The sequence below is a fragment of the Mustela lutreola genome, chromosome X (assembly GCF_030435805.1).
Source record: "Mustela lutreola isolate mMusLut2 chromosome X, mMusLut2.pri, whole genome shotgun sequence".
In the NCBI taxonomy this organism is placed as follows: domain Eukaryota; kingdom Metazoa; phylum Chordata; class Mammalia; order Carnivora; family Mustelidae; genus Mustela; species Mustela lutreola.
In genome coordinates this window covers 56458586-56486463 of record NC_081308.1, presented here as the reverse complement: position 1 = coordinate 56486463, position 27878 = coordinate 56458586, and the positions used below count along the sequence as shown (strand labels likewise).

Below are 27878 nucleotides of genomic sequence, written 5' to 3'. Positions count from 1 at the left end.
TAGTAGCCATCCAAGTGGGTGGGAGGTGGTATCTCACAATGGTTTTGATTTGCATTTCCTGAATGATTAGTGATGTTGAGCATATTTTCACGTGCTTATTGTCCCATATATTTTATATATACCTTATATGTATCTTAAATATATATTATATATTTCATATTTTATTTATATTTAAATACATATTTAAGAATGTAAATATATTTACATCAATATGTTTATATAAATATACGATAATGTAAAATATATTTATATATACATTTATATATTAATGTATACATTTGAATATTGGAGAAATGTGTATTCAAGTTCTTGCTCATTTTTTTAAAAGATTTTATTTATTTATTTGAGAGAGATTTATTGAGAGAGATCACAAGCAGGCAGAGAGGCAGGCAGAGAGAGAGGAAGAAGCAGGCTCCCTGCTGAGCAGAGTGCCCGATGCGGGACTCGATCCCAGGACTCCGAGTTCATGACCTGCGCTAAAGGCAGCAGTTTAACCCGCTGAGCCAGCCAGGCGCCCCTCTTTGCTCATTTCTTAACTGGGTTGTCTTTTTATTTGAGTTGTAAGAATTCTTCAGACAGTCTGAATGCATGTTCCTTATATATGACCTGCAAATATTTTCTCCCATTTAGTGGCTTGTCTTTTGACTTTGTCAATGGGGTCCTTGGAAGCACAAAACTGGGACATTTTGGTTGAGTCCCATTTATTTGTTTATTATTTTTTTTAAGTTGCTTGTACTTTGGTGTTATGGCTGAGGAGCCGTTGTTAGATTCAAGACCACTAACATTTACCTTTGTGTTTTCTTCTGAAAACTTTATCATTTTATTTTATTTTCATTTTTTAAAAGATTTTATTTATTTATTTGAGAAAGAGACAATGAGAGAGAGCATGAGCGAGGAGAAGGTCAGAGGGAGAAGCAGACTCCCTGTGGAGCTGGGAGCCTGATGCAGGACTCGATCCGGGAACTCTGGGATCATGACCTGAGCAGAAGGCAGCCGTCCAACCAACTGAGCTACCCAGGCATCCCGAACTTTATCATTTTAATGCTTACATTTATGTCTTTGATGCATTTTGGGTTATTTTCTCTGTATGGTGTGAGGCAGGACTCCCGTTTCATTATTTGCATGTGGCTGCTTGGGAGTAAAATACTGTTCTTACCCCCATTGAATTGTTTGACACCCTTGTCAAACATTAGTTGACTGTAATTTATTTTCCTTTTTTTTCCCCATTGAGGCATTTCATGTGCCATGTATATTATATTTCTAGGAAAAAGTAATCCAGGATTTTCCCTCCTGCCTGGAGTCTTCCTTCTTCATGGTGCATGATGCCAGAAAAATTTTTCCATGCAGTGAAACCAAACTGAGGGGATGGAAATATTCTGCCACTTTTCTTGATCTTTCAGTTATACAAGTCTAGGGCTGGTCATGCCACACTTGTTTAACTTGCCCGTAGGGCCCACAGCAGTTTTCCCAGCTCTGTGGTCATCAATAATTTCAAACTTGCCAATGTACTCATGCTTCGTCATCACAGTGAGGAAATGGGACGATGACTTTGGTGCAGGGCCTCCTAAGAACCTGGCCTTCGCCTCCCCTTTCAGCAGTGTTAATGTTCTTGAGGGCATCTGTGGGACATTTGTTCACACTGTTACTGCAGCACGAAAAGATGGCAGAAAAAGCTTTTTTCCGTTTATTAATATTTGGTCTTGTTCTCCTTCCCTTTCTCATAACCGAATGCGTATTTCCCCTCCATCATTTGAAAACTGCATACTATTCACCAGCTGTTTTCCCCAGAACGAGACCTTGTGTATCAAGAATCCTTATTTCACGGTTATTATACACAATCTTAAAGATTTATGACTGTCCTCTTATTTTACACATGCATACACACGAAGCACTAAATACGGACTTTATCTGAATGGCTAAATGTTGGCCAAGACAGAAGCCAGTTGTAGTGGGAACTTCTAGGATAAAGATATAGTCTGAAGTTTTTGTTCTTTAAAAAAAGCCTTCATGGGGCGCCTGGGTGGCTCAGTGGGCTAAAGCCTCTTGCCTTCAGCCCAGGTCATGATCCCAAGGTCCTGGGATCAAGCCCCGCATCGGGTTCTCTGTTCAGTGGGGAGCCTGCTTCCCCCTCTCTCTGCCTGCCTCTCTGCCTATTTGTGATCTCTGTCTTTCAAATAAATAAAATCTTAAAAAAAAAAGGTCTTCATATTTTATTAAAAATTTTATGTGTCCAAATTCAAAAGGTTAACAATATAGTACAATAATAATAATAATAATATCATCTAATAATAATATAATAATTTCTCCTGCATAGTCACTTCTGCACACTAGTAAAATGAGATGTTTCTTTTCTTTTCTTTTTTTTCTTTTTTAAAGATTTAATTTATTTTATTTATTTGACAGACAGAGATCACAAGTAGGCAGAGAGGCAGACAGAGAGAAAAGGAGGGAAGTGGGCTCCCCGCTGAGCAAAGAGCCCGACGTGGGGCTTGATCCGAAGAGCCTGAGATGACCCGAGCCAAAGGCAGAAGCTTAACCCACCCAGGCGCCCCGAGATGTTTATTTTCATTTGGGATTATGGAGGGGCAAGGTGTTTTTGGCTCTCCTGCTGAAGTAGGGACTCCTGTCAGTATTGTCTCCACCTTTTTCCCTAATAGTAGCTCTGGAAGATGAAGACGTCCCTCCATCTCCCAGACATGAGGGTTTGACCAGAACATGGGATGGTATAAGCTCATTGACATAGTCTCATGAACTAAGCCCTGGTTTATTGGCCACAGTCGTTCTCCAAGTATTTTCAGGAGTAAACTTCAGGTGTTGCCCTTACTCTAATTTTTCTTTCTGAGATTTCTGACTGCAATCGCTACTTCCTGCAGTCACTCGAGGAGAAACGAGGCATGTGGCAGCGCAACAGTGTGTTTTTCTTTCAAGATGACAGAATCACTCTTGATTTCTATATGCATCTCGGATTTTCATATACGAACATGGATTTTGGTGTCTACCCTGAGGAGATGATACGTACGGTGTGAGGCACACCTGTATTCTCACGACACGTCACCTGGGTTACCCAGAACTTTCTGGGCCCGGCAGAAAGGCAGAAACCCGGGTGAATTCCTCATTGTTCCAGCAGGCTGTCAGCCCTCAAAGGCCTTCTGGATGTGTTTGTGCATCGCAGTGTCTGCTGTGTAAGATACAGAAAGAGCACAGTAGTTCAGAGGGGAAATATTTAGGAACACATTTTCCAGGAGGAACCAGGATTCAGTTTGGGTGACTCTTGATCATTTTTCATCTTCTGACGACTGAAAGTGGTAGTTAGTCTACAGTCATGGTTTTAACAGGCATTTCGAATGTAATGTTAGTTTCTATCAACATAAAACTATAAGAACTGTCTTCCTAAAGGGCATTCGTGTAAGGCCCGTTATTTTCCAGCTTGATTAATGAAAACAAAATTTTTCTGTAATGCTTTCTTCCTACTCTGTATTAGTTTTCAGGACTGGATTGAAAGTGATTTATTGTGGATAGGGTTATACCTGCTCGTGGAATTTTTTTCTGTTCCTGGGTTTTTAAAGGTGGCATAGTTGACTTTCTGATTTTAATTCATCTTCACTAGATGAAGAATTCACAAATAGGACTTTTTCTTGAAATAATCATAGCCTGGGGGCGCTTGGGTGGCTCAGGTCATGATCTCAGGGTCCTGGGATCGAGTCCCACATCGGGCTTCCTGCTCAGTGGGGAGCCTGCTTCACTCTTTGCCTCCCCCTCTGCTTATGCTTTCTCTAATAAGTAAATAAGTAAATAACCTAAAAAAAAAAAGAAGTTGTATTTGACTGGAGCTTCATGTGGAGTGACAGATCAACAGAAAGACAAAGGGATATGAGACAGGAAGCAATGAAGGAAAACACAGAGGCGCACAGTACAGACAGATGTTCCTCAGCTTATGACGGCCTCGGCTTCTAATAAACCCATTGTTCAGCTGGAAATCTCTTTAGTTGAAAATGCATGGAAAACACCTAAGCGACTGAACATCAGAGCTTAGCCCCGCCAACCTTAAATGTGTTGAGAACACTTACAGTATTGCACAGTTGGGCAAAATCCTCTAACACAGAGCCTATTTCACAATAAAGTGTCTGGTATCTCATGTAACTTACTGAACACTGCACTGAAAGCCAGAACAGGACGGTTGACCCTCGTGATCACGTGGTTTGCCTGGGGGCTGTGCTCACTGCCCCTGCCCAGCATTATAAAAGAGGACCCTACTGTAGATTGCCAGCCTGGGAAAGGATCCAAACTAAATGCATATCACTTCTGCACTATTATAAAAAATCAAAAAACCATAAACTGAACCAAGGTGAAGTCAGGGATCTTCTGTACCAGGTGTGTTAGGGAAGGTCAAGCGCTCTTGTCTGGCCAGGAACCATAGTGGTATGGGGGAAAGTTCCACAGTAGAAAGTTCTACAGCAGAGAACCACTAGGACTCAAGCACCAAGGGTCACAGGTTGCGCCAGGAAGACTGGATGCTCCTCTGTGGGCGATGAGAAGCCACGAGCGACTCAGAAAGGCTGCAGAGCTCTGGGCAGGTGGGACAGCTGAGGGCTGCAATGAAGAGGGACAGGTGGAGCTGGGAGACCAGGTGGGGAGAGCCCACTACCCTCGAACAAAAGGCGACAAAGGTCTGGACTGGGATGACGGAGATGGTGGAAGGTAATGGGATATTCATGAAACAGAACTGGAAAGCCATGGAAATGAAATAAGAGAGGGAGGGAAAACCGAACATGACTTTAATTGCCATCAGTATAAAATGTGTTGAATTAAAATGAATTGGTATTTCTAGACCGATGATGACATCACAATAATGGAAGGAAACCAATTTTGATTTTGAACCTGGTTAAGGAGAAAGTATAGACAAGAGAAAAGCAGAGGCTCTGGAGTCACACAAATGTCACCATTGAGATTCGTCCCCACTCTTCATTCCCTTTCCCTGTAAACCCAGGCAAGCGACACCTGCCTCACAGCACTGGTAACAAATAGGGAAGAGCACACGTTCCCGGGTCAGACAGGACAGCCAGGGATCAGTGGCACATGAGGAGGTGACAGGTGGTCACTAAACTGAGCTCAGGTGCATACACAGCAGTTTACGTCACCTTGAGATGGCTCCTCCTGTGACCTCTCAAAGAAGGCGGCAATGGTGAGGAACGATCTCCAGGAGCTTATTAGCATACATGATCTTCAGGCCATCCGGATGAGACTCAACGATCTGCTCTACAATCACCTAGCAGAAGGAAGAGCGTTTTATTTTTATTTATTTATTTATTTATTTGTTTGTGTTTTTGTTTGTTTTTAAAGTACCTACAAGAGAAGTATGAACTATACACTACAGAGAAAAGAATCGAGTAAACCTTATAAATGCACTTCGTCCTTCCTCCTCCCCACTCAGTATGGTTTCTAAACAGGAGGCAAGTAACAACGACACAAAAATCTAGGTCCAGGGATTTGGGAATACTGCTCCAACCCTGGGGGACACAGAGGCTGAGGGACAGAGACTGGCCTGAAGCTAAAACATCACACACACTCATCTGCTTCCCTTCTGAGCTTAAAAGCGAAATACTGTATCTGAAGACAACAGCTCTGTACCATCTTCACCCTGGCCTTATCCTCTACCGTCTCCAGAACAGGGAAAGGGCTGAGATTGAAAGTGATGGAAGAAAACACATCTTATTTTGCTTTAGTATTTTATTTTTTTGGTGAGGCTGAGTTGCAGGAGGTGAATGACAAGCATACAAACTTAAAATACAAACTAGGCCACAGTTCATTTAACGACACGGAAGCATAAAGTACTTCCCTAATTTAGCATATTAGATTCAGTTCAATGAAAAGGGCATAAATTAAATACCTAAAATATTTTCATTTAGTGACAATGAATAATGTGATCTTTTTCACCCCCACAGAGAGAGCTATGAACTATAATAGGATACATACAAAGAACTGACAGATCATTTACTTTTAGTAGTCCTAATGAAGCTGAGAAGATTACTGAAATTAATCCTTCAATTTCACTTCTATCACTGGGATACTGTCCCGTTTTAAAACTGGAAGCCTTTCATCCTGAAGTCATGGTGGGTAGCTTTATACTTACCGGACAGAAAGAACACTCGCACTGGCAGGTGACTGGAAGAAAGCCCTCAAACGCTGAGACTGTCAGCCTGAACTAGATGAAACCGACGTTCTCTAAATGGGAAGCTGCTGATTGCTGGCGGCCTCACATGGTGCAGCCCATACTCCGGCCGCTCAGAGGCAAGATACACTGACTCCCTGTATTTAACTGTATCCTCATAGGTCAAGAACACTGGGTAACCAAGTTCTGGACTTAAGGTACTACCCTGCTAACTCGCCCTTAAAAGCCCTTTATCTTTGAATATTCCCTCCCTCCCACCTTCCTAGCCTGGCAAACTCCCCCATGGTCTTCAAGACTTAGGCCACATCAATTCTGCGAAGATGCCTCCCCTCACGGACTTTCCCTGAGCACAGAGCTGTCTTCCACCTCCTCCAGTGGGCATGGGCGCCTTGGTGGGGTCACGCTTTTCGGCAACTTCATTGACGTATAACTTAGGGAAATGGAAATTGACCTGAAAATGTTCTGATCCGTACCTTCTTCCTAGGCAAGTCCCTCACCCCTACTAAATTAAGATGATCCCTGAGCTATGGCAACACTGGAAGAGACCAGAGCGCATGCCTGATTCCTGGCATGCTGATGGGCACCAAGCGGGACCAACCTTTTCTTACAACCAGAAGAGCAGGAACTAGGAGCATCTTCAAGGAAGAGCCCTGAGCTCTCTCGCACCCAGTCAAGAAACGAAGCCAGATTAGATGCTCTGTGTTTGCGGAATGAGGTGCATGGGGGCACAAACCTCATCCATGTACGGTTTCACCAGTACTTGACCGACTAACGCCTCTGCATCCTGTGTCTTGTCAATTGTAGCGTAAGTCCGGAGGCAGTGCCATTTGATGTCCACATTGGAAGTCTGAAGCCCTTCTAGCAGCAGGCCTCCCAGGGACTGCTGCAGCATGGCCGTAATGTGGGCTATACGCTGCAAGAACAGAGAGACCAGGAAAGAAGGTCCAGGCACAACAGTTTCTAAAAGCTCAAATATATGTGTATAATTTATATACATATGTGTTATACATATAAAGCGAGCCTCTAATTCTACCAGAATATATGTAAGATTAAAATCCCAACATTTCCTAGAGAATAAGAATCAATCTCTTCTCCCCATGATCCCTTTCTTTCTTTCTTTCTTTCTTTCTTTCTTTCTTTTTTTTGTTTCAGGTTTTTATTTATTTATTTGTCGAGAGAGAGCACAAGCACACAAGGAGGCACAGGCAGAAAGAGAAGCAGGCTTCCTGCCAAGCAAGGAGCCCAAGGTGGGACTCAATCCCAGGACCCTGGGATCATGACCTAAGCCAGAGGCAGTGGCTTAACTGACTGAGCCACTGAGGCGTCCCCTCCCTATGATTTCTTTGAAAGTAAGTCGGCTTCATCAAAGTGAAGTTTAGACAATTACTGAACGACAAAAAGTTATTTGCCTCTTAAGCTACGGAGTAAATCTGACAAACGTGCATTTAAACCCAGTCAAAGGCTTTGGATAAATGAACTCTGACTACATCATATGATGTGTCAAGTTACATGAAATTCAGAATTAATTTTACTTGCACAGTTTGGAGACTACGCTTGTGTCTTTACACAAAATCTATCTAGCGTGACATAATGGAAGCAGGGTCCCAAGCAAGAGACACTGAAAAAATTCAAAGCTAGCTTCAAAATCCTGTAGAGTAGCAATTATCAGGGGGCAATGCTAGGTCAAACCAAAATCATCCAGGAAATTCGCAAACAGCAAATTGAAAATCGAAACCAACACTTACTGGTCTTACTTTGTCCAGAAGAGGCAGGCCTTTGCTCTGAACAGCATGAAACTGTAACTGGTTAAATTCTGTGGCAATTCTCTCCAAAATCTCTCTAGTCCAGAGAGGGCTAGTAGAGACAATTAGAGAAGTGTAATTCCCAAAGTTAAAACCTGCCACCCCCACCGCCCCCCATGCCACCTGCACCTGCATGCCATCAATTTTCAGGACAAACTGTCTGTGCAGCAGGCCCCAGGTGCGAGGGGTGAGGAGCGGGGAGGTCGTAGAAGCCACCGACGCAGCCTGGCCCAGGCCACAGGGCCCAGGCAAGGGGATGGAGCTATTTTAGGTCAGTGTGGGTACAACTGCATGTTTCCACCACGTTCCTCGGGCTCTCCCATTCGTGCCCTTCTTCTCCCTTCTTTTCCCATTCTCTACCCCCCTCCTCTCTCTTTCCCTGTCCTACCGTTCATACCCGCATCCCCCTCTTCTTCTCCGCCTGCCTCATTCTCCCTCCCAAGTACCTCCCCAGTACTAACTACTGCTGTCTCCTCAATCAGCTAAAACTGACCGCCTAGCAGCAACCTGGGAAATCGCTCAGAGCAGCGGACTCCAAGTTTACATTTACCCAACGGCAGAAAGAGCAAGCTCGGTGCTCCGGGAGCTGGTGAGAAATCACTCACAGTGCATCTGCCATCAAGTGGACTGGATACACTTCCCTCTTGCCCCCCACATTAGAAAGCGTCAACCCCATTCAAAAAGAAGCTGAACAGTGAAAGAAAAAAAAACAAAACAAAACACAACAAAGGCCCCAAAGCCTCTGCTGGGCTCTATGAGGCATCCCACATCTGAGGATGGGCAGTCAGGTAGTGAGGAAACACACTGTAAGGAAACCCAAAATGTCTGGAGACCTGCCACGGTGTGCCCCGTCCCAGAGCATCAGAACTGGTGTGGAGGGAAGGCAAGCGCTCGGCACGACCAACACCGAAGCCAAATCCCAACCTCTACTGATTGATCCCATGCGCATTTCCTATTTATCCTTATCTCAGCATTTCTGGGCCTGGCAGAGCATGATGGATTTACCATGCGCTGACGCTGCTCTGGCTTTCCTGACTCTAGAGCTCAGAGCTGCTCTTCCGGAGAAAAAAGTCCTCCAAGGTAATTCTGAGCAAGAAAGCGCACAATGTCTGTTTATCAAGGACAGTGTTGCAAAGGGACAGGATTGTAGACACAGAGCTCACCGAGGTGTTTCTATCCGAGGAGCACAGCAGCAACAGCAAAGACGGGAAGAACACTGGAGGGCCAGCTCCCCAGGGGCCGAACGTGGACATGGCTGGAGGGGCTGCAGGCGCTGCCAAGGCCCGCAGCGAAGCAGAGCCGCGGGAGACACACAGGCTGCAGAAGGGCCGCGTACAGACTGTCTGCTAAGTGTGGACGAACGGGGGCAGAAGCACGAGTGCTACGGGCTAGAGACACAAGCACAGTGGAGGCTGACCACTTAGTTGAATGCCTTGATGTGAAAGGGGGCAGACACCTAGGACCAGAGAATCGCTTCCTTTGGGATGTGTCCGTTCTTAATCTCCATCATGAGACATGTAGAACATATGGTCTCTCAAGTTCCTTCCAAATCTAAAACCTTAATTCCTAAAATTTAGAAACCTAACTCCGCCTGCAGGGGGAGGGACTGTTAGCCTCACACAACAGAGCACGCAGGGCACCAGGCGACCTTGACGCAGGCAGCCCAGCTGGCATGTGCAGGACCAGCCCGGGCTACTCCCACTGCAGCACTGTGCGTCTCACGGTGCTGACAGGACCTAAATACTCATTTTTTGAGTCACTCATCTACCCTGGCTGACTGAAAATTCACACCAGGAAGGGAACAAGACAATCACAGTATAACAAAGAGAGCCATCATCTTTTTCCTATTTCATAAGCTTTTTTTTTCATGTTTGTAAATTTCAACTGGATGTGTCCTATACTGTTTCATAATAATATAATGCTGGTGCAAAATACATCAATGGTAATACTCTGGGCATGTCTAGGGAAAAAAAATGAGATGGAGAAAAACCAAGATGAATGATAGTTATGCCTTAAAGATCAACAGGACTTTGCTAGTCCTCAGGGAAGGTGATTCCAAATATACTTTTCCACTGCAAGCATAATGACATGTTGGAACTGTGGTCTATAACCAAAGGGTTTATAGGAACGTGTTATAGATTTCACCATTTCATGCTCTCCACTCTCCTGGAGCTACATTCTAGCCACAAACCTGGATTTTCTTCTTGTTCATAAATGAATTCTAACTAAGCCGTCCCCGCCTAATTAGACTGGATGTGAAGTATTAATTTATGTGCTACTTAGTTAAAAAAAAATGCTTACCTGCTTGCTTCTAGTGCAGAGGTTTCTTTAGAACTTTGTGAATTTAAGATTTTTTCAATCTTTTCAACTGATCAAATAACTTGTATAAGCCTCAACACACACATCTATAAAAATAAAAATTAAGCAAACAAAAAACATCACCATCTTTACTCTTAATCATCTTTATTTCCCATGCTAAATGCAGGAAAATATAAGACCAAAAGTTAACTTCAAATATATAGGGCATGCTATATTTTGAATATTTCTATGAAACACAGAATTCTCAAGAATTCAAATCTTAGTTCTAGAATAAGCATACTTCCATATTCTATTGCAAGTTTATAGAGAAAAAAAAAACCGACTTTGCTTTCTCATATTCTATACTCTTATTTCTTCTTTTCCCCATCCTGAATCTTTCTATGGGCATTTCTTTCCTATTTTTTAAAAAAGATTTGTTTATTTGAGAGAGAGAGAAACTGCATGTGCGCATGCAGGGGAGGGGCAGAGGGAGAGAGAGAATCTCGAGCAGATATCCTGCTGAGCACAGAGCTCAATGCAGGGCTCAATCTCATGACCCTGAGATCATGACCTGAGCCAAAATCAAGAGTCGGACGTTTAACCAACTGAGCCACCAGGCACCCCTCCATTTGTTTTCTTATGGCCCTTTATTCATGTTTTAACTTTGGCTTCCGATCATACTGACCCTCTCAGTTTACATGTGCATATACCTATATACCCAAGCACCAAATCATTAAAGACCTTTTACACTACAAATATTATCAAAGAGGTTGAGGAACATTATGAAAACTCTCATCCTAAAAGAACAAAAAATACAAAGTCATCCATTCAATAAATAGTTACTGAACACCGCTGGGAGCTCGACATTCATTCCGACGGGGGGTGGGGGAGGAGGGGGGACACGAGAAAATAAAGCAAGAAATACACCCTGCTCTCATAAAGCTTACTGTTTTGTCTGGAAGCGCATGACAAGCATTCTTTGGATAAAAGCTGTGAGGAGATCCAGAGGCGAATTAAACAGAAGGTCCCTCAAACAGGCTTTCTCCCCACTGAGATTTTAACAAATATGCTAATAATACACATAGAAAACATTGTACAGAGCAGCAGGCGAGAGTCAGAAGCCCAGACTCCCAATGCCCGCTGTGCCCCTACATCGTTATGATCATGAATGACATCGGGGACACTTGAAACTGGAGATAGCACTAAGGGGCACACTCCCGGGGTGAGCCCTCAGATGTACAGAGCCGTTGCCTGTCTCACACACCTGAAACTAAGCCAACACCGCATGCTAACTACTGGGAATCGAAAAAATTAAAGTGAACACCAGAACATAAAGAACACAGGATCAGAAAATAACAACAAACCTATGGCAGAATCCTGAGTTTGCTTTGGAAAGCCCACTTCTCCCCTAGTCTCTAATATAGGCCTATTTTCTTTACAGGGCCGCTGACAATTAATACAGTCGTTAACTGTCAAGCGCTGCACCGACAACAGTTATCACTGTTTCTTGTTCTGGAAAAAGTGGGTGATCTTGAGATCGTGTGGGTACCTCTAAAATTCTGTCTTATTATTTCAGGTAGATAACGTGACATAATGCAGAAAATGCACATGCGTGAGAGCTTTGAAAAAAAGCTGAATAGTGCTGACAAGTTTGCAGAGACAAGAGGAGAAGGCTTCAACTGGCATACAGCATAAGAAAACTACTGGAGAGTACGTTTTTCTTCCTTATGTCCTCTTGTTTACACATTCGTTCATCTACTGCCCGAATTCCTTAACTGACAGATGACCTGAGACTCTTTAAAAGAATAATAAAGAAAACGTATTACAGACATTGTTTTGTCACATTATCAAGTTCCTACATCTCATTCAATTCCACAGAACTTAATACCTGTGCACCAGTACTATGCAGATATTGACAAAAAAAAAATGATATACCAGACACAGTTACTGTTGAGGGGACTCATGATCTGGGGGCATAATGACACGAAGGCAGGGTCACATGGCCAGAAGAAGAATGACACATATACAGTGAAAGTTATGGGGATAGGGGGCTTAGAATGGAGAACAGATAATATGAAGCAAAGTACAGGAGAGTCTGGAAATGCGACGGGGGCTCGAATCAGACTCTGAAAGCCATGTGTACACAGCTGCCGAGGTGGGGAGGGGATGGGGAGCAGATATAAGTGCAGACACACTCAGGGGCAGGGGCAGACAGGCACACAGCCATGTGCACTGCAGGCTTCCTTCTGGAGAGAAGCAGAAATAGGAATGGAGGGCCAACTTCACTGAGATGAGGTCTTTAGATTCTGCATATTTTGGAGAACGGGAGAATGTCAAAGCACTGATGCATGATGATGAAATGTGGGTATGGAAATACCAGGAATCAAGAATGAAGAACAGAAGAACAGAAAAAGGCAGAGCGCAGAGGTGGAGAAACATGTCCAGAAGCTAATGAATAAAGAGATAATTAGGAATTAGGGCCAAAACAAAGGTTAACAGAAATAACTAGAATGAAGTAGGCATATCACAAAAATTCCCGGAAGGTGAATTAATTCACTCCATCAACATTATGAAACAACTCCTGGACGTCAGTATTGTGGCAGCCCACAGGGATACAATGAAGACAGATATAGTCGTATCCCTCAGTGGTCTGAGAATCTCACAGAACAGCTTCAGAGTTGGGACCACAAAGGCAGGTCAGGCCTGTGGCTGAGCAGGACCAAAGTGGCCATAAAGACAGGCCATGGAAAAGGGAGGGGATACGATGATGGCAGGGGATGAGGCGGGACGGGAGCCTGTGTGAGTAGAGCAAATCTGCCTCTGGGGAGGGGGTTCGAGAGAAGAGTGGGAGGCCAAAGGAAGGCTAGGCTTGGGAAACAACACCACTATAAGGCCCTGGGAGGAAGAGGCACACCAAGGAGTCAGTGGGAGAGCCCCACAGAGGCTGGTGTGGAATCCAACAGCGGACCACGAAAATCCCTTCCATTCCAAGGAAAAGTACCTTTAACAAGATTTTGTAAAATTCAAATGAGACATAAACCATGGAAAGTATTGGCTACCTCAAGGCACAACTCAAGATTTTTACCTCTTTCACGAACTCTTTCCTGCCTGCCCCTCCCCTAGGTTTCTCAGCACTGATATTTCCGTTACTCTGCATTTTTCTTGGTTCTAACCATGTACTGTGTCTTCCCTTATATTATGTTCTCCTTATATTCTCTCTAGGATGCAGGCACTGTCTTAGGGGAGGGATGCACGAGGCCACTCAAGCTAGAGGAGACACACAAGGAAGGATGGTGTCGTTTATGACAAGTTTATGACAGGGCATCAGAACGGACAGAGTCCGGAAGTCAGGGCACCAGACACAGACGGGGGCGGGGGGGGAGACAGGGCAGCACAGTTTTCTGTTAGAAGTGATGCCACAACTCCCCCTCCACTGTTCACCCAGGTGGAGTTCCTATTCCCAATGGCTTAGAGGTGGGGAGTCCCATTCCCACAACAGAGATTTTTCTGAGAGAACATGCAAATGTAACATTTATTAAGTATTACATTTTATTTATATTATCCTTCAGTTCCATTAGGGATTACACAGTTTTTGTAGATCAGCCCAGGAACCTAACCACATGTAGATTACGTGGGGGGGGGGGGATATTTACAAGATTACAAACTGTTAAAATACAAGTCATTCGTAAGTTAGAAACCACTTACATATGACCGAAGTGGCATTAATACGTTGAATTTGGAAATATGCTTCCTCTCCCCTGACATTTTAAGGTTGTCTACTCTGAGAATATGTCTTCTTCAAATCGAACATGTTTTTTTAGGTTTTTAGCATATGCAAAAACAAAATCATTTACAACTCTTCTGAAGGTGAATATTATAATCATGAACCGTTAAAATACAACCACCAGTACCACCAAACTAACAGATGAAAAGAATTCTTAGAGAAAAGCCGACGAGGACAACAGGCATCACAGCAGACTGTTTTCATTAATTTGGGACTTACCAGAACTTCTCGTAACTGTCCCAAAGGCACAGAAAGTTGATTGAGGGCTTTGTCCATGCCAACCTAAAGGCAAAACCAGGTTGGCACAAACACATCACGATAAGGAGTAATAATGACGTATCTATTTAACAATCAAAGCAGTACCAGATTTAAATTATTTTTTTTGGCACAACCGTATTTTGCTACATAACTAGTTAAACAACAGAAGTGTTATTTGGCCATTAATGTTGTTCACAGAATATGAAAAAAATCTGTTGAAATACATGAAACTATAAAAATAAGGGAAGTCATGAGAAACAAAAGTTTCCTTAAGAACAATTTGCCTTTAGATGACATTTTAAATGAATGTGAAAAATTTTCAGAGAAGGTGAACAGTTCTCTGTCTGTAACTGATGATACTCAGCCAGCTGATGTGAAAGTCTGACGGGCTACGTCTCTCTTAAACATTATTATAAGCCTTGAGAAAAATAGAAATTAAACAGAAGTAAAATTTTCTAGGTTTTTAATCCTATTGGGATATTTATCTTAGTGGTATATTTCCCAAAAGCAAATGTGCATCATTAATTTTAATGCTTCTTGAAATTCCCACGGAGCTGCAACTTTCTGTGCTTCTCTGGACAAACAGATTTAAAACAAAATGAAGCATCAACAAGGAGACTTTTCTGCCAAGTAACAAAATTCAACATTTCTAAACGGCTTTTACAAACAATTGATAAGCTCACTGCAAATCATTCTTATATTGTTATAAAACCAAACTTTTAAAATATCAATATTGGCCAATGTTCCCTCAACCTAGCTCTGGCTAACATATACCTGGGAGTAAATTAAACATTGTAAGAGTGGTGGACATTTGCTCCTACAAATTAGTCTAAATCAAGGAAGACTTCAGGGTAATCACTTAGCAACTAATAAAACAACCCCTTGGGTATTATCATCCTTTACTTTTCACTGTTGAACTAATGAATTTGAAACATAATCTAACTAGAGCAACCTTAAATGAATAAAAACTAAAACAAACAAAAAAATGTATTCCAAAAAGTTTAGTTCTTTTATTAATGAAATTGGTAATTTCTTCAAGTTTCTGGTGGGGTTGGTGGGGTAATCAACTGAAAGGTTTCTAAAAACTCTGCCCTTTTAATAAATATGAAGGAGAGAGAAAGTGTGTGTGTGTGTGTGTGTGTGTGTGTGTGTAGGACTTGTGAATTTCAGGTTTACCAAGTTTGTGGAAAGGTTGACAAAATGTGCATAATCCTTGTTGATGAGCTCGACCATGGCTATTTTAAGATGTTTATAGTAGAGTTCCAGATCTCCTCTTAGTTCCTCCAGCTGGACATGCTTCCTACAGTCAGACACAAAGTGATCGACGTCAAAATCTTCCTGAAAATCAAACCAGAAAGAAAAAAATGATTGCAATGATACCACATTTTACATAGAAAAATAAGATCAGAGAAAGAATAAGAGGCCGTATTACTGCATGGGAACACACACAGGGACATCAGGGGGTCTGCTCACTTCCTAAGATTATGGGAAAGGGGGCCCCTCACCAAGACCATTCTCTCCTGTTGCCTAACTCTACAGGTATTTTATTTCTTTTAATTATACATTTCAAAGAGGCTCTTCTTAAAATAGAAACAGCTTTTTCTTCTTAATTTTAAAAGTAACAAATGTTCACTGTCAAACTTTCAACCAACCAAGAAATACTTATGTAAGAGAGAGAAAAAAAAAATCACCCACTCTCTAATGCTCTGCAGTTAAGCACTGTTAATGTTTATTTTTCTTCAATATATAACACAGCGATTCACATTCTTCCAGACTTTGTTTTGGTCTTTCTCTTTACTTTTTTTTTTTAAGATTTTATTTATTTGAGAGAGAGAGACTGAGAGAACAAGTGGGAGAAGGGGCAGAGGGAGAAGCCGGCTCTCTGCTGAGCTGGGAGCCTGATGCCAGGGTTCATTCCAAGACCCTGAAATCAAGACCTCAACCGAAGGCAGACGCTTAACTGACTGAGCCACCCAGGTGCCCTAGTCTTTCTTTTTAAAATATAAATTACTTTTGGTGTGCCTGGCTGGTTCAGTGGGTTAAGGCCTCTGTCTTTAGCTCAGGTCATGATCCCAGGGTTATGGGTTCAAACCCCGCATTGGGCTTTCTGCTCAGCAGGGAGCCTGCTTCCCTGTCTCTCTCTCTGCCTGCCTCTCTGCCTACTTGTGATCTCTGTCAAATAAGTAAATAATTTTTTAAAAAATAAATATCAATTACTTTTTAAAGAAACTGACATATAATGGACACATGTTAGTTTCAGGCGTACAACATAAAAATTCCATATTTTTATCTGTTGTGAAATGATCACCCTAAGACTAGTTAACATCCATCACCAAACATACACATTTTTTTCTTGTGCTAAGAACTCTTAAGCTTTAGCAACTTTAGAAATATAATTATATAGGGCACCTGGGTAGCTCAGTGAGTTAATGCCTCTGCCTTCGGCTCAGGTCATGATTCCAGGGTCCTGGGATCGAGCCCCACATCAGGTTCTCTCCTCAGCAGGGAGCCTGTTTCCTCCTCTCTCTCTGCCTGCCTCTCTTCCTACTTGTGATCTCTGTCAAATAAATAAATAAAATCTTAAAATATACATATATATATATATATATATATATATATATATATATATAATATACTATGCAGACATCAAAAGAAATGAAATCTTGCCATGTGCAATGATGTGGATGGAACTAGAGAGTATGCTGAGTGAAATAATCAGAGAAAGACAATTATCATACCATCTCCGTGATATGAGGAATTTGAGAGGCAAAGTGGGGGGTGTGGGGGTAGGGAAGGAAAAAAAATGAAACAAGATTGGATTGGAAGGGGGGCACCTGGGTGTCTCAGTGGGTTAAAGCCTCTGCCTTTGGCTCAGGTCATGATCCCAGGGTCCTGGGATCGAGCCCCACATGGGGCTCTCTGCTCAGTGGGGAGCCTGCTTCCTCCTCTCTTTCTGCCTGCCTCTCTGCCTACTTGTGATCTGTCTGTCCAATAAATAAATAAAATCTTTAAAAAAAAAGATTGGATTGGGAGGGAGACAAACCATAAGAGACTCTTAATCTCACAAAACAAAGTGAGGGTTGCTGGGGGAGGGGTGTAGGGAGAGCATGGTGGGGTTGTGGACATTGGGGAAGGTATGTACTATGGTGAGTGCTGGGAAGTGTGTAAGCCTGACAATCCACAGACCTGTAACCCTGGGGCTAATAATACATATTTCTAATAAAAAATAATAAAATAAATATACAATAATACACAGTATTATTTACTACAGTCACTATGATGTACATTACATCCCCAGGGCTTACATTATTAACTAGAAGTTTATACCACTGGACCCCTCATCTATTTCCTCCACAACCTCGCCTCTGGCAACCACCAATCTGTTCTCTATGACTTCATTTTGTTTTGTTTTTTAGATTCCACATGTGAGGGAGATCATACAGTATTTCTCTTTCTCTGTCTGACTTATTTCACTCAGCACAATATCCTCAAGGTCCACTCATGTTGTTGCAAATGGCAAGACTTCCTTCTTTTTATGGTTGAGTAATATTCCATCGTATACACACACATTTTCTTTATCCATTCACCCCGTTGGTGGACACTTTAGTTATTTCCAAGTCTTGGTTGTTGTAAATACTGTGATACTCACTACTGTGAGTGTGAGTCTTGCTGGCCGCTAGAGCCAGGTGATCTAGAGGTATACCCTGGGTAGCAACTGCAAACCTCAGGGCATCATACGAGCATTCAAGCTCCTTTCCAGGAGATACCAGAAAGCAGAAGCGAGGCAGAGGGACAGCGCAAAGATGGTACCCATCAGCTCCATCTTTGGAGAATACCTTACTAGGCTCCTAGATCCATGTTAAATGAGATGCCTGCCCCTCAGGGCTTTAAGATAAGCAAATGAGCCTCTTTCACAGAAATCTGAACGCATTTCAGTCTGCTGCTTCTGTGCTGAGTTCCAGGGTGGGTCAGTCTACTCGCGCGACTGCTTTAAGAACTCTTTCTCAGTTTGCTATAGCCTTGTGGGTCTCATGGGTGCAAGCTCTGATGGCTTTCAAAGCTGGATGTTTTGGAGTCTTGTCTCTTAGATGTACATCTTGAAAGTTGGGGTGCCAGAAGTGGGGCTCAAAGCCTTTACTCCTCAGGGAGAAGCCTGGGGTTGTGAGAACCCTCTCAATCCCAGGTCGCTGTACCAGGAGTGGGATTTATGGCAAGAGTGATTCTTACTTCAACATAGGTTTTTTTCCTTACTCACCTAATGTGTAGGAGTTACTCAGCTAGTTGTAGGGTTTTTTCCGCAGGAAATTTTTCCATATGGAGCTATAGATTCAGTGTGTATTTCATAGAAGAGATGAGTTCAAGATCCTCCTATGCCACCATCTTGAATGGAAACCCCAGACCTTCTCTATGTATGTGTGTAAACATACACACACACACAAATATTCATGCTCTTCTAAACTATTTCCCATCTACGGGCACCTGGGTGGCTCAGTGGGTTAAGCCTCTGCCTTCGGCTCAGGTCATATCTCAGGGCCCTGAGATTAAGCCTCACATCAGGCTCTCTGCTCCGCCGGGAGCCTACTTTTCCCCTACTTTTCCCCCTCTCTCTGCCTGACCTCTCTCTCTCTCTGTCAAATAAATAAATAAAATCTTAAAAAAATTAAAAAATAAAAAACAAAAAACCATTCTATTAAAAAAAAAATTCCCATCTAAAAATATAACTTGAATGTCTTTACGTAAAACACATACATTTCTATTAATATTTTATGTGCATGCTGAGTGTCCCATTGAACAGATGTTCCAAATCTTTCATAACCTATTTCCAAGTATTGGTCTCACAGGATTAGCTATCCTGTGTTTCCCCTTTACAATACTGTGATACCCCGGTAGGCTTATATGCTTAGAGGCAATAAATTACTATCTACTTCCCCTGTGACTCTGCTACTCCATGACCTGTTTAGTCAGCAAGAATCAAATGTGATGATTCCCAAACTAGTTAAGGACACCTACACTTACTTCGTAATTATATAGCTTCATTAAACACTATGTAAACCAACAAAAAATGACTGCAAAAAAAATCACTGTTCTTTTGAAAACTAACACAGCTACTTTGGAAAGATTTGATACAAAGAAATCAATAAGAAAATTTTTGCTAAGTTAGGTATGGGTGAGATAACCACGTACCAGGCAGGAAGGGAGTGATCACAGGATTCTCACTCAATTCAGTTAAAGAAACTGAAACTGAATGCAAAAAAAGACAACATAGAAAGCTTTTTTAAAAAAGATTCTTTTTATTTATTTGAGACACAGACAGACAGTATGAGCAGGGAAAGGGGCAATGGGAGAAGGAGATTCCCTGCTGAACAGGGAGCCCAATGCGGGACTCTATCCCAGGACCCTGAGGTCATGACCTGAACCGAAGGTAGATGCCTAACCTATTGAGCGACCCAAGTGCTGTGATAACTCAGAAATCTAATCTGCAGGCCAGTTTCCAAAGAAAAGACCTGGCACTCTTTCAATGGAGAATAAATGTACATATATTTTTTCCAAATAAAATGCTAAAAAATGTATATACTATTCCCTAAGAGTACTTATTTAAACTGACTTTATTAGTTAATCAACCAAAGACTGACCCTGCTAGTGTCAGAGAGAAGGACTTCATACCAAACTGTAATTTCACAATCATCTACAGAAAGCCACCTGCTTCTTACACTGGTGACCAAATTAGCCTGGACCTTTCTCTCCTGAGACCATCTCAGACCTTACATCATAGTTATGTAGTACATCACGGGAGGGGGTCTCGGTTCATAATCCTGGCCATCCTACTCACCAACTGTATACCTTTAGGTCGATCACTTTCCCTGCCTCAGTTACACATTGTTGAAGTTCTTGAACTTCATGATGGCATTCGAAATTGTATAACTGGGGTGCCTATGTGGCTCAGTTGGTTAAGCATCTGCCTTTGGCTCAGGTCATGATCCCAGTCTCTTGGGTTTGAGTTCCACATCAGGCGCTCTGCTGAGCAAGGAGCCTGCTTCTCCCTCTGTCCCTTCCTCCTGCTCCCGCACTCTCTCACTCTCAAATAAAATCTTAAATAAATAAATAAATAAATCATAAAACTTAGCCTCAGTGAACAAATGCTATTAGGTAATATTAGTACTCAACTTACCATTTATGCATTTGTTCTCAGATAAACAAAAGTTGCATAACACATGACTAAATAACTCAGAACATCTGTGAATACTGGGTTAGGCAGCGTTTGCTGTGAAAAGCAAACCCAAACTCACAGTGCCATAATAGAGACCCATTTCACTTAACCAAGAATGGTTTTACTACTTTAGGAATGGTTTTACTTTATAGTGTAGATTTCCCAAGTATTCAAAAAGAAAGTATTTACAACCCATACATTTATGGTCAACTGATTTTTCACAAGGATGCCAAGACCATTTAATGGGGGGAAAAACAGTCTTTTTGAGTGCCTACTACTGGGACAAATGAATATCTACATGCAAAAGGATGAACTTGGAACAGCAACGTCACACATACACAAAAGTATAACTCAAAATGGATCCAAGATTTAAATGTAAGAGTAAAAACTGTAACACTCAGAGAAAACAGGTGAAAATCTGTATGACTTGGGATCGGGCAAATCTTTTTTAGACATGATACACAAAGCAATAAGAAATATTAGATAAGCTGAACTTGATCAAAATAAAAACTTTCGTGTGTCAAAGGACACTACGGAGAACGTGAAAAGACAACCCACAGAATGGGAGAGAGTATCTGCAAATCTTTTGTCTGAAAAGGACCTAATAACCAGAATATGCAAATATACTCTTAGAACTCAACAACAAAAAGACAAATAACCTAATTTAAAAACAAGCCAGAGGAGTCAAGATGGCGGAGAAGTAGCAAGCTGAGACTGCTTCAGCTAGCCGGAGATCAGCTAGATAGCTTATCTAAAAATTGCAAACACCTGAAAATCCATCGGCAGATCGAAGAGAAGAAGAACAGCAATTCTGGAAACAGAAAAACAACCACTTTCTGAAAGGAACTCTACGGAAAGCGCTCAGGTAACAAAAGCTCCTGAAAGCAAACCCGAGCGGATTACTCACCCCGGCCCCGGGTAAGGGCGGTGTAATTCCGCCTGGGGCAAAGACACTTGAGAATCACTACACCAGGCCCCTCCCCCAGAAGATCAACAAGAAATCCAGCCGAGACCAAGTTCACCTACCAAGGAGTGCGGTTTCAATACCAAGGAGAGCAGCAGAATTCCAGAGGAGGAGAAAGCCAAACACGGAACTCATGGCTTTTTTCCTGTGATTTTTTTTAGTCTTGCAGTTAATTTAATTTTTTCTTTTTCATTTTTTTTTTTCTTTTTTCTCGCCTTCGGATAAAATTTTTTTTTAACTGTTACCTTTATCTTTTTTAACGATTTTTTACTAGTTTATCTAATATATATATTTTTTCTTTTTTACATTTTTCTTAGGTGTTTTCTTTTTTTAAAAATTCTTTTCTTTTCTTTTTGTTTTTTTTTTCTTTCTTCCTTTTTGAACCTCTTTTTATCCCCTTTCTCCCCTCTCACGATTTTGGATCTCTTCTAATTTGGTTAAAGCATATTTTCCTGGGGTTGTTGCCACCCTTTTAGTATTTTACTTGCCCCTTCATTTACACTTATCTGGACAAAATGACAAGACATAAAAATTCAACACAAAAAAAAGAACAAGAGGCAGTACCGAAGGCTAGGGACCTAATCAATACAGACATCGGTAATATGTCAGATCTAGAGTTCAGAATGACAATTCTCAAGGTTCTAGCCGGGCTCGAAAAAGGCATGGAAGATATTAGAGAAACCCTCTCGAGAGATATAAAATCCCTTTCTGGAGAAATAAAAGAACTAAAATCTAACCAAGGTGAAATCAAAAAAGCTATTAATGAGGTGCAATCAAAAATGGAGGCTCTAACTGCTAGGATAAATGAGGCAGAAGAAAGAATTAGTGATATAGAAGACCAAATGACAGAGAATAAAGAAGCTGAGCAAAAGAGGGACAAACAGCTACTGGACCACGAGGGGAGAATTCGAGAGATAAGTGACACCATAAGACGAAACAACATTAGAATAATTGGGATTCCAGAAGAAGAAGAAAATGAGAGGGGAGCAGAAGGGATACTGGAGAGAATTATTGGGGAGAATTTCCCCAATATGGCAAAGGGAACGAGCATCAAAATTCAGGAGGTTCAGAGAACGCCCCTCAAAATCAATAAGAATAGGCCCACACCCCGTCACCTAATAGTAAAATTTACAAGTCTCAATGACAAAGAGAAAATCCTGAAAGCAGCCCGGGAAAAGAAGTCTGTAACATACAATGGTAAAAATATTAGATTGGCAGCTGACTTATCCACAGAGACCTGGCAGGCCAGAAAGAGCTGGCATGATATTTTCAGAGCACTAAACGAGAAAAACATGCAGCCACGAATACTATATCCAGCTAGGCTATCATTGAAAATAGAAGGAGAGATTAAAAGCTTCCAGGACAAACAACAACTGAAAGAATTTGCAAATACCAAACCAACTCTACAGGAAATATTGAAAGGGGTCCTCTAAGCAAAGAGAGAGCCTACAAGTGGTAGATCAGAAAGGAACAGAGACCATATACAGTAACAGTCACCTTACAGGCAATACAATGGCACTAAATTCATATCTCTCAATACTTACCCTGAATGTGAATGGGCTACATGCCCCTGTCAAAAGACACAGGGTATCAGAATGGATAAAAAAACAAAACCCATCTATATGTTGCCTCCAAGAAACACATTTTAAGCCCGAAGACACCTCCAGATTTAAAGTGAGGGGGTGGAAAAGAATTTACCATGCTAATGGACATCAGAAGAAAGCAGGAGTGGCAATCCTTATATCAGATCAATTAGATTTTAAGCCAAAGACTATAATAAGAGATGAGGAAGGACACTATATCATACTCGAAGGGTCTGTCCAACAAGAAGATTTAACAATTTTAAATATCTATGCCCCTATTGTGGGAGCAGCCAACTATATAAATCAATTAATAACAAAATCAAAGAAACACATCAACAATAATACAATAATAGTAGGGGACTTTAACACTCCCCTCACTGAAATAGACAGGTCATCCAAGCAAAAGATCAGCAAGGAAATAAAGGCCTTAAACGACACACTGGACCAGATGGACATCACAGATATATTCAGAATATTTCATCCCAAAGCAACAGAATACACATTCTTCTCTAGTGCACATGGAACATTCTCCAGAATAGATCACATCCTCGGTCCTAAATCAGGACTCAACCGGTATCAAAAGATTGGGATCATACACTGCATATTTTCAGACCACAATGCTCTAAAGCTAGAACTCAACCACAAAAGGAAGTTTGGAAAGAACCCAAATACATGGAGACTAAACAGTATCCTTCTAAAGAATGAATGGGTCAACCGGGAAATTAAAGAAGAATTGAAAAAAATTATGGAAACAAATGATAATGAAAATACAACGGTTCAACATCTGTGGGACACAACAAAGGCAGTCCTGAGAGGAAAATATATAGCGGTACAAGCCTTTCTCAAGAAACAAGAAAGGTCTCAGGTACACAACCTAACCCTACACCTAAAGGAGCTGGAGAAAGAACAAGAAAGAAACCCTAAGCCCAACAGGAGAAGAGAAATCATAAAGATCAGAGCAGAAATCAATGAAATAGAAACCAAAAAAACAATAGAACAAATCAACGAAACTAGGAGCTGGTTCTTTGAAAGAATTAATAAAATTGATAAACCCCTGGCCCGACTTATCAAAAAGAAAAGAGAAAGGACCCAAATAAATAAAATCATGAATGAAAGAGGAGAGATCACAACTAACACCAAAGAAATACAAACTATTATAAGAACATACTATGAGCAACTCTATGGCAATAAATTTGACAATCTGGAAGAAATGGATGCATTCCTAGAAACATATAAACTACCACAACTGAACCAGGAAGAAATAGAAAGCCTGAACAGACCCATAACCAGTAAGGAGATTGAAACAGTCATTAAAAATCTCCAAACAAACAAAAGCCCAGGGCCAGACGGCTTCCCGGGGGAATTCTACCAAACATTTAAAGAAGAACTAATTCCTATTCTCCTGAAACTGTTCCAAAAAATAGAAATGGAAGGAAAACTTCCAAACTCATTTTATGAAGCCAGCATCACCTTGATCCCAAAACCAGACAAGGATCCCACCAAAAAAGAGAGCTATAGACCGATATCCTTGATGAACACAGATGCGAAAATACTCAACAAAATACTAGCCAATCGGATTCAACAGTACATTAAAAAGATTATTCACCACGACCAAGTGGGATTTATTCCAGGGCTGCAAGGTTGGTTCAACATCCGCAAATCAGTCAATGTGATACAACACATCAATAAAAGAAAGAACCAGAACCATATGATACTCTCAATAGATGCTGAAAAAGCATTTGACAAAGTACAACATCCCTTCCTGATCAAAACTCTTCAAAGTGTAGGGATAGAGGGCACATACCTCAATATCATCAAAGCCACCTATGAAAAACCCACCGCAAATATCATTCTCAATGGAGAAAAACTGAAAGCTTTTCCGCTAAGGTCAGGAACACGGCAGGGATGTCCATTATCACCACTGCTATTCAACATCGTACTAGAGGTCCTAGCCTCAGCAATCAGACAACAAAAGGAAATTAAAGGCATCCAAATCGGCAAAGAAGAAGTCAAATTATCACTCTTCGCAGATGATATGATACTATATGTGGAAAACCCAAAAGACTCCACTCCAAAACTGCTAGAACTTATACAGGAATTCAGTAAAGTGTCAGGATATAAAATCAATGCACAGAAATCAGTTGCATTTCTCTACACCAACAGCAAGACAGAAGAAAGAGATATTAAGGAGTCAATCCCATTTACAATTGCATCCAAAACCATAAGATACCTAGGAATAAACCCAACCAAAGAGACACAGAATCTATACTCAGAAAACTATAAAGTACTCATGAAAGAAATTGAGGAAGACACAAAGAAATGGAAAAATGTTCCATGCTCCTGGATTGGAAGAATAAATATTGTGAAAATGTCTATGCTACCTAAAGCAATCTACACATTTAATGCAATTCCTATCAAAGTACCATCCATCTTTTTCAAAGAAATGGAACAAATAATGCTAAAATTTATATGGAACCAGAAAAGACCTCGAATAGCCAAAGGGATATTGAAAAAGAAAGCCAACGTTGGTGGCATCACAATTCCGGACTTCAAGCTCTATTACAAAGCTGTCATCATCAAGACAGCATGGTACTGGCACAAAAACAGACACATAGATCAATGGAACAGAATAGAGAGCCCAGAAATAGACCCTCAAATCTATGGTCAACTAATCTTCGACAAAGCAGGAAAGAATGTCCAATGGAAAAAAGACAGCCTTTTCAATAAATGGTGCTGGGAAAATTGGACAGCCACATGCAGAAAAATGAAATTGGACCATTTCCTTACACCACACACAAAAATAGACTCAAAATGGATGAAGGATCTCAATGTACGAAAGGAATCCATCAAAATCCTTGAGGAGAACACGGGCAGCAACCTCTTCGACCTCTGCCGCAGCAACATCTTCCTAGGAACAACGCAAAAGGCAAGGGAAGCAAGGGAAAAAATGAACTACTGGGATTTCATCAAGATCAAAAGCTTTTGCACAGCAAAGGAAACAGTTCACAAAATCAAAAGACAACTGACAGAATGGGAGAAGATATTTGCAAACGACATATCAGATAAAGGACTAGTGTCCAGAATCTATAAAGAACTTAGCAAACTCAACACCCAAAGAACAAATAATCCAATCAAGAAATGGGCAGAGGACATGAACAGACATTTCTGCAAAGAAGACATCCAGATGGCCAACAGACACATGAAAAAGTGCTCCATATCACTCAGCATCAGGGAAATACAAATCAAAACCACAATGAGATATCACCTCACACCAATCAGAATGGCTAAAATCAACAAGTCAGGAAATGACAGATGCTGGCGAGGATGCGGAGAAAGGGGAACCCTCCTACACTGTTGGTGGGAATGCAAGCTGGTGCAGCCACTCTGGAAAACAGCATGGAGGTTCCTCAAAATGTTGAAAATAGAACTGCCCTATGACCCAGCAATTGCACTATTGGGTATTTACCCTAAAGATACAAATGTAGTGATCCAAAGGGGCACATGCACCCGAATGTTTATAGCAGCAATGTCCACAATAGCCAAACTATGGAAAGAACCTAGATGTCCATCAACAGATGAATGGATCAAGAAGATGTGCTATATATACACAATGGAATACTATGCAGCCATCAAAAGAAATGAAATCTTGCCATTTGCGACAACATGGATGGAACTAGAGCGTATCATGCTTAGCGAAATAAGTCAAGCAGAGAAAGACAACTATCATATGATCTCCCTGATATGAGGAAGTGGTGATGCAACATGGAGGCTTAAGTGGGTAGAAGAAGAATAAATGAAACAAGATGGGATTGGGAGGGAGACAAACTATAAGTGACTCTTAATCTCACAAAACAAACTGAGGGTTGCCGGGGGGAGGGGGTTTGGGAGAAGGGTTTGGGATTATGGACATTGGGGAGGGCATGTGATTTGGTGAGTGCTGTGAAGTGTGTAAACCTGGTGATTCACAGACCTGTACCCCTGGGGATAAAAATATATGTTTATAAAAAATAAAAAAATTAAAAAAAAATCTTATTAGAATTTAAAAAAAATAAAAATAAAAATAAAAAATAAAAACAAGCCAAAGACATTTGAATAGACATTTGCCAAAGATGATACACAGACGGTCAAGAGCACATGTCGGGATGTTCGACATCCTTAGTCATTGGGGAAATGCGAATCAAAAGCACATGCAGATGCCACGTCACACCCACTAGGACAACTATGGTAAAATAAGAAAAAGAAAAAGAAAAAAAAGAAGAAGAAAAGTGCTGGCAAGAAGGCGGAGAAGCTGGAACCCTCCTGTATTGTCGGTGAGAATGTAAAATAGTGTGGCTAAGGCAGCAAACAGCTCGGTAGCTCCTCAAGAAGTTACACACGTACAATTACCCAGCAGTTCTACGTCTAGGGGTATGACACCGACAGAACTGACAACAGATGTTCCTGCCACAACCTGTACATGAATGGGCACAGCAGCGCTGCTCATAACAGCCAAATGAGTATATACCCAACGTCCATCAACTGATGAATGGATACATAAAATGTGGAAGAGCCTCTTACACAACCATAAAAAGAAATAAACTGTTACATGCTACAACACAAGTGAAGTCTGAAAACATTCTACTCTCAGGTTAAAGGAAGCCAGACACAAAAGGTCACGTGTTATACAATTCCACTGATAGGAGATGTTCCAGAAAAGGCAAATCCATAAAAACAGAAAGTAGATTCATGATTGCCAGGGAATAAGGGGAGGGGAGAATTGGAACCAAGAGGTTTATTTTTCGGGTGATGGAAGCATTCTGGAATTAGACAGAA

The 27878-nt window shown here is 41.4% G+C and overlaps 1 protein-coding gene across 4 annotated transcripts in view; it reads right to left on the bottom strand.

The window, feature by feature from the left end:
* Window positions 1-3367: 3367 nt before the first annotated feature.
* The window catches only part of LOC131822047 (conserved oligomeric Golgi complex subunit 2-like), a 502532-nt gene continuing 478021 nt past the window's right edge, over window positions 3368-27878 (bottom strand). The window contains exons 2-6 of one of the 4 annotated variants that reach the window (XM_059158437.1): window positions 15488-15649; window positions 14273-14335; window positions 6768-7082; window positions 5139-5266; window positions 3368-3797 (exon numbers count right to left, since the gene is read on the bottom strand). In XM_059158437.1, the coding sequence (XP_059014420.1) occupies window positions 6858-7082; window positions 14273-14335; window positions 15488-15649 (450 nt within the window). In that variant the 3' untranslated portion in view covers window positions 3368-3797; window positions 5139-5266; window positions 6768-6857. Of the gene's footprint in view, window positions 3798-4758; window positions 5267-6195; window positions 7083-7914; window positions 9360-10272; window positions 10587-14272; window positions 14336-15487; window positions 15650-27878 lie in introns of those variants that run through there. The other 3 variants (XM_059158436.1, XM_059158438.1, XR_009350063.1) reach the window with 3 other exon arrangements.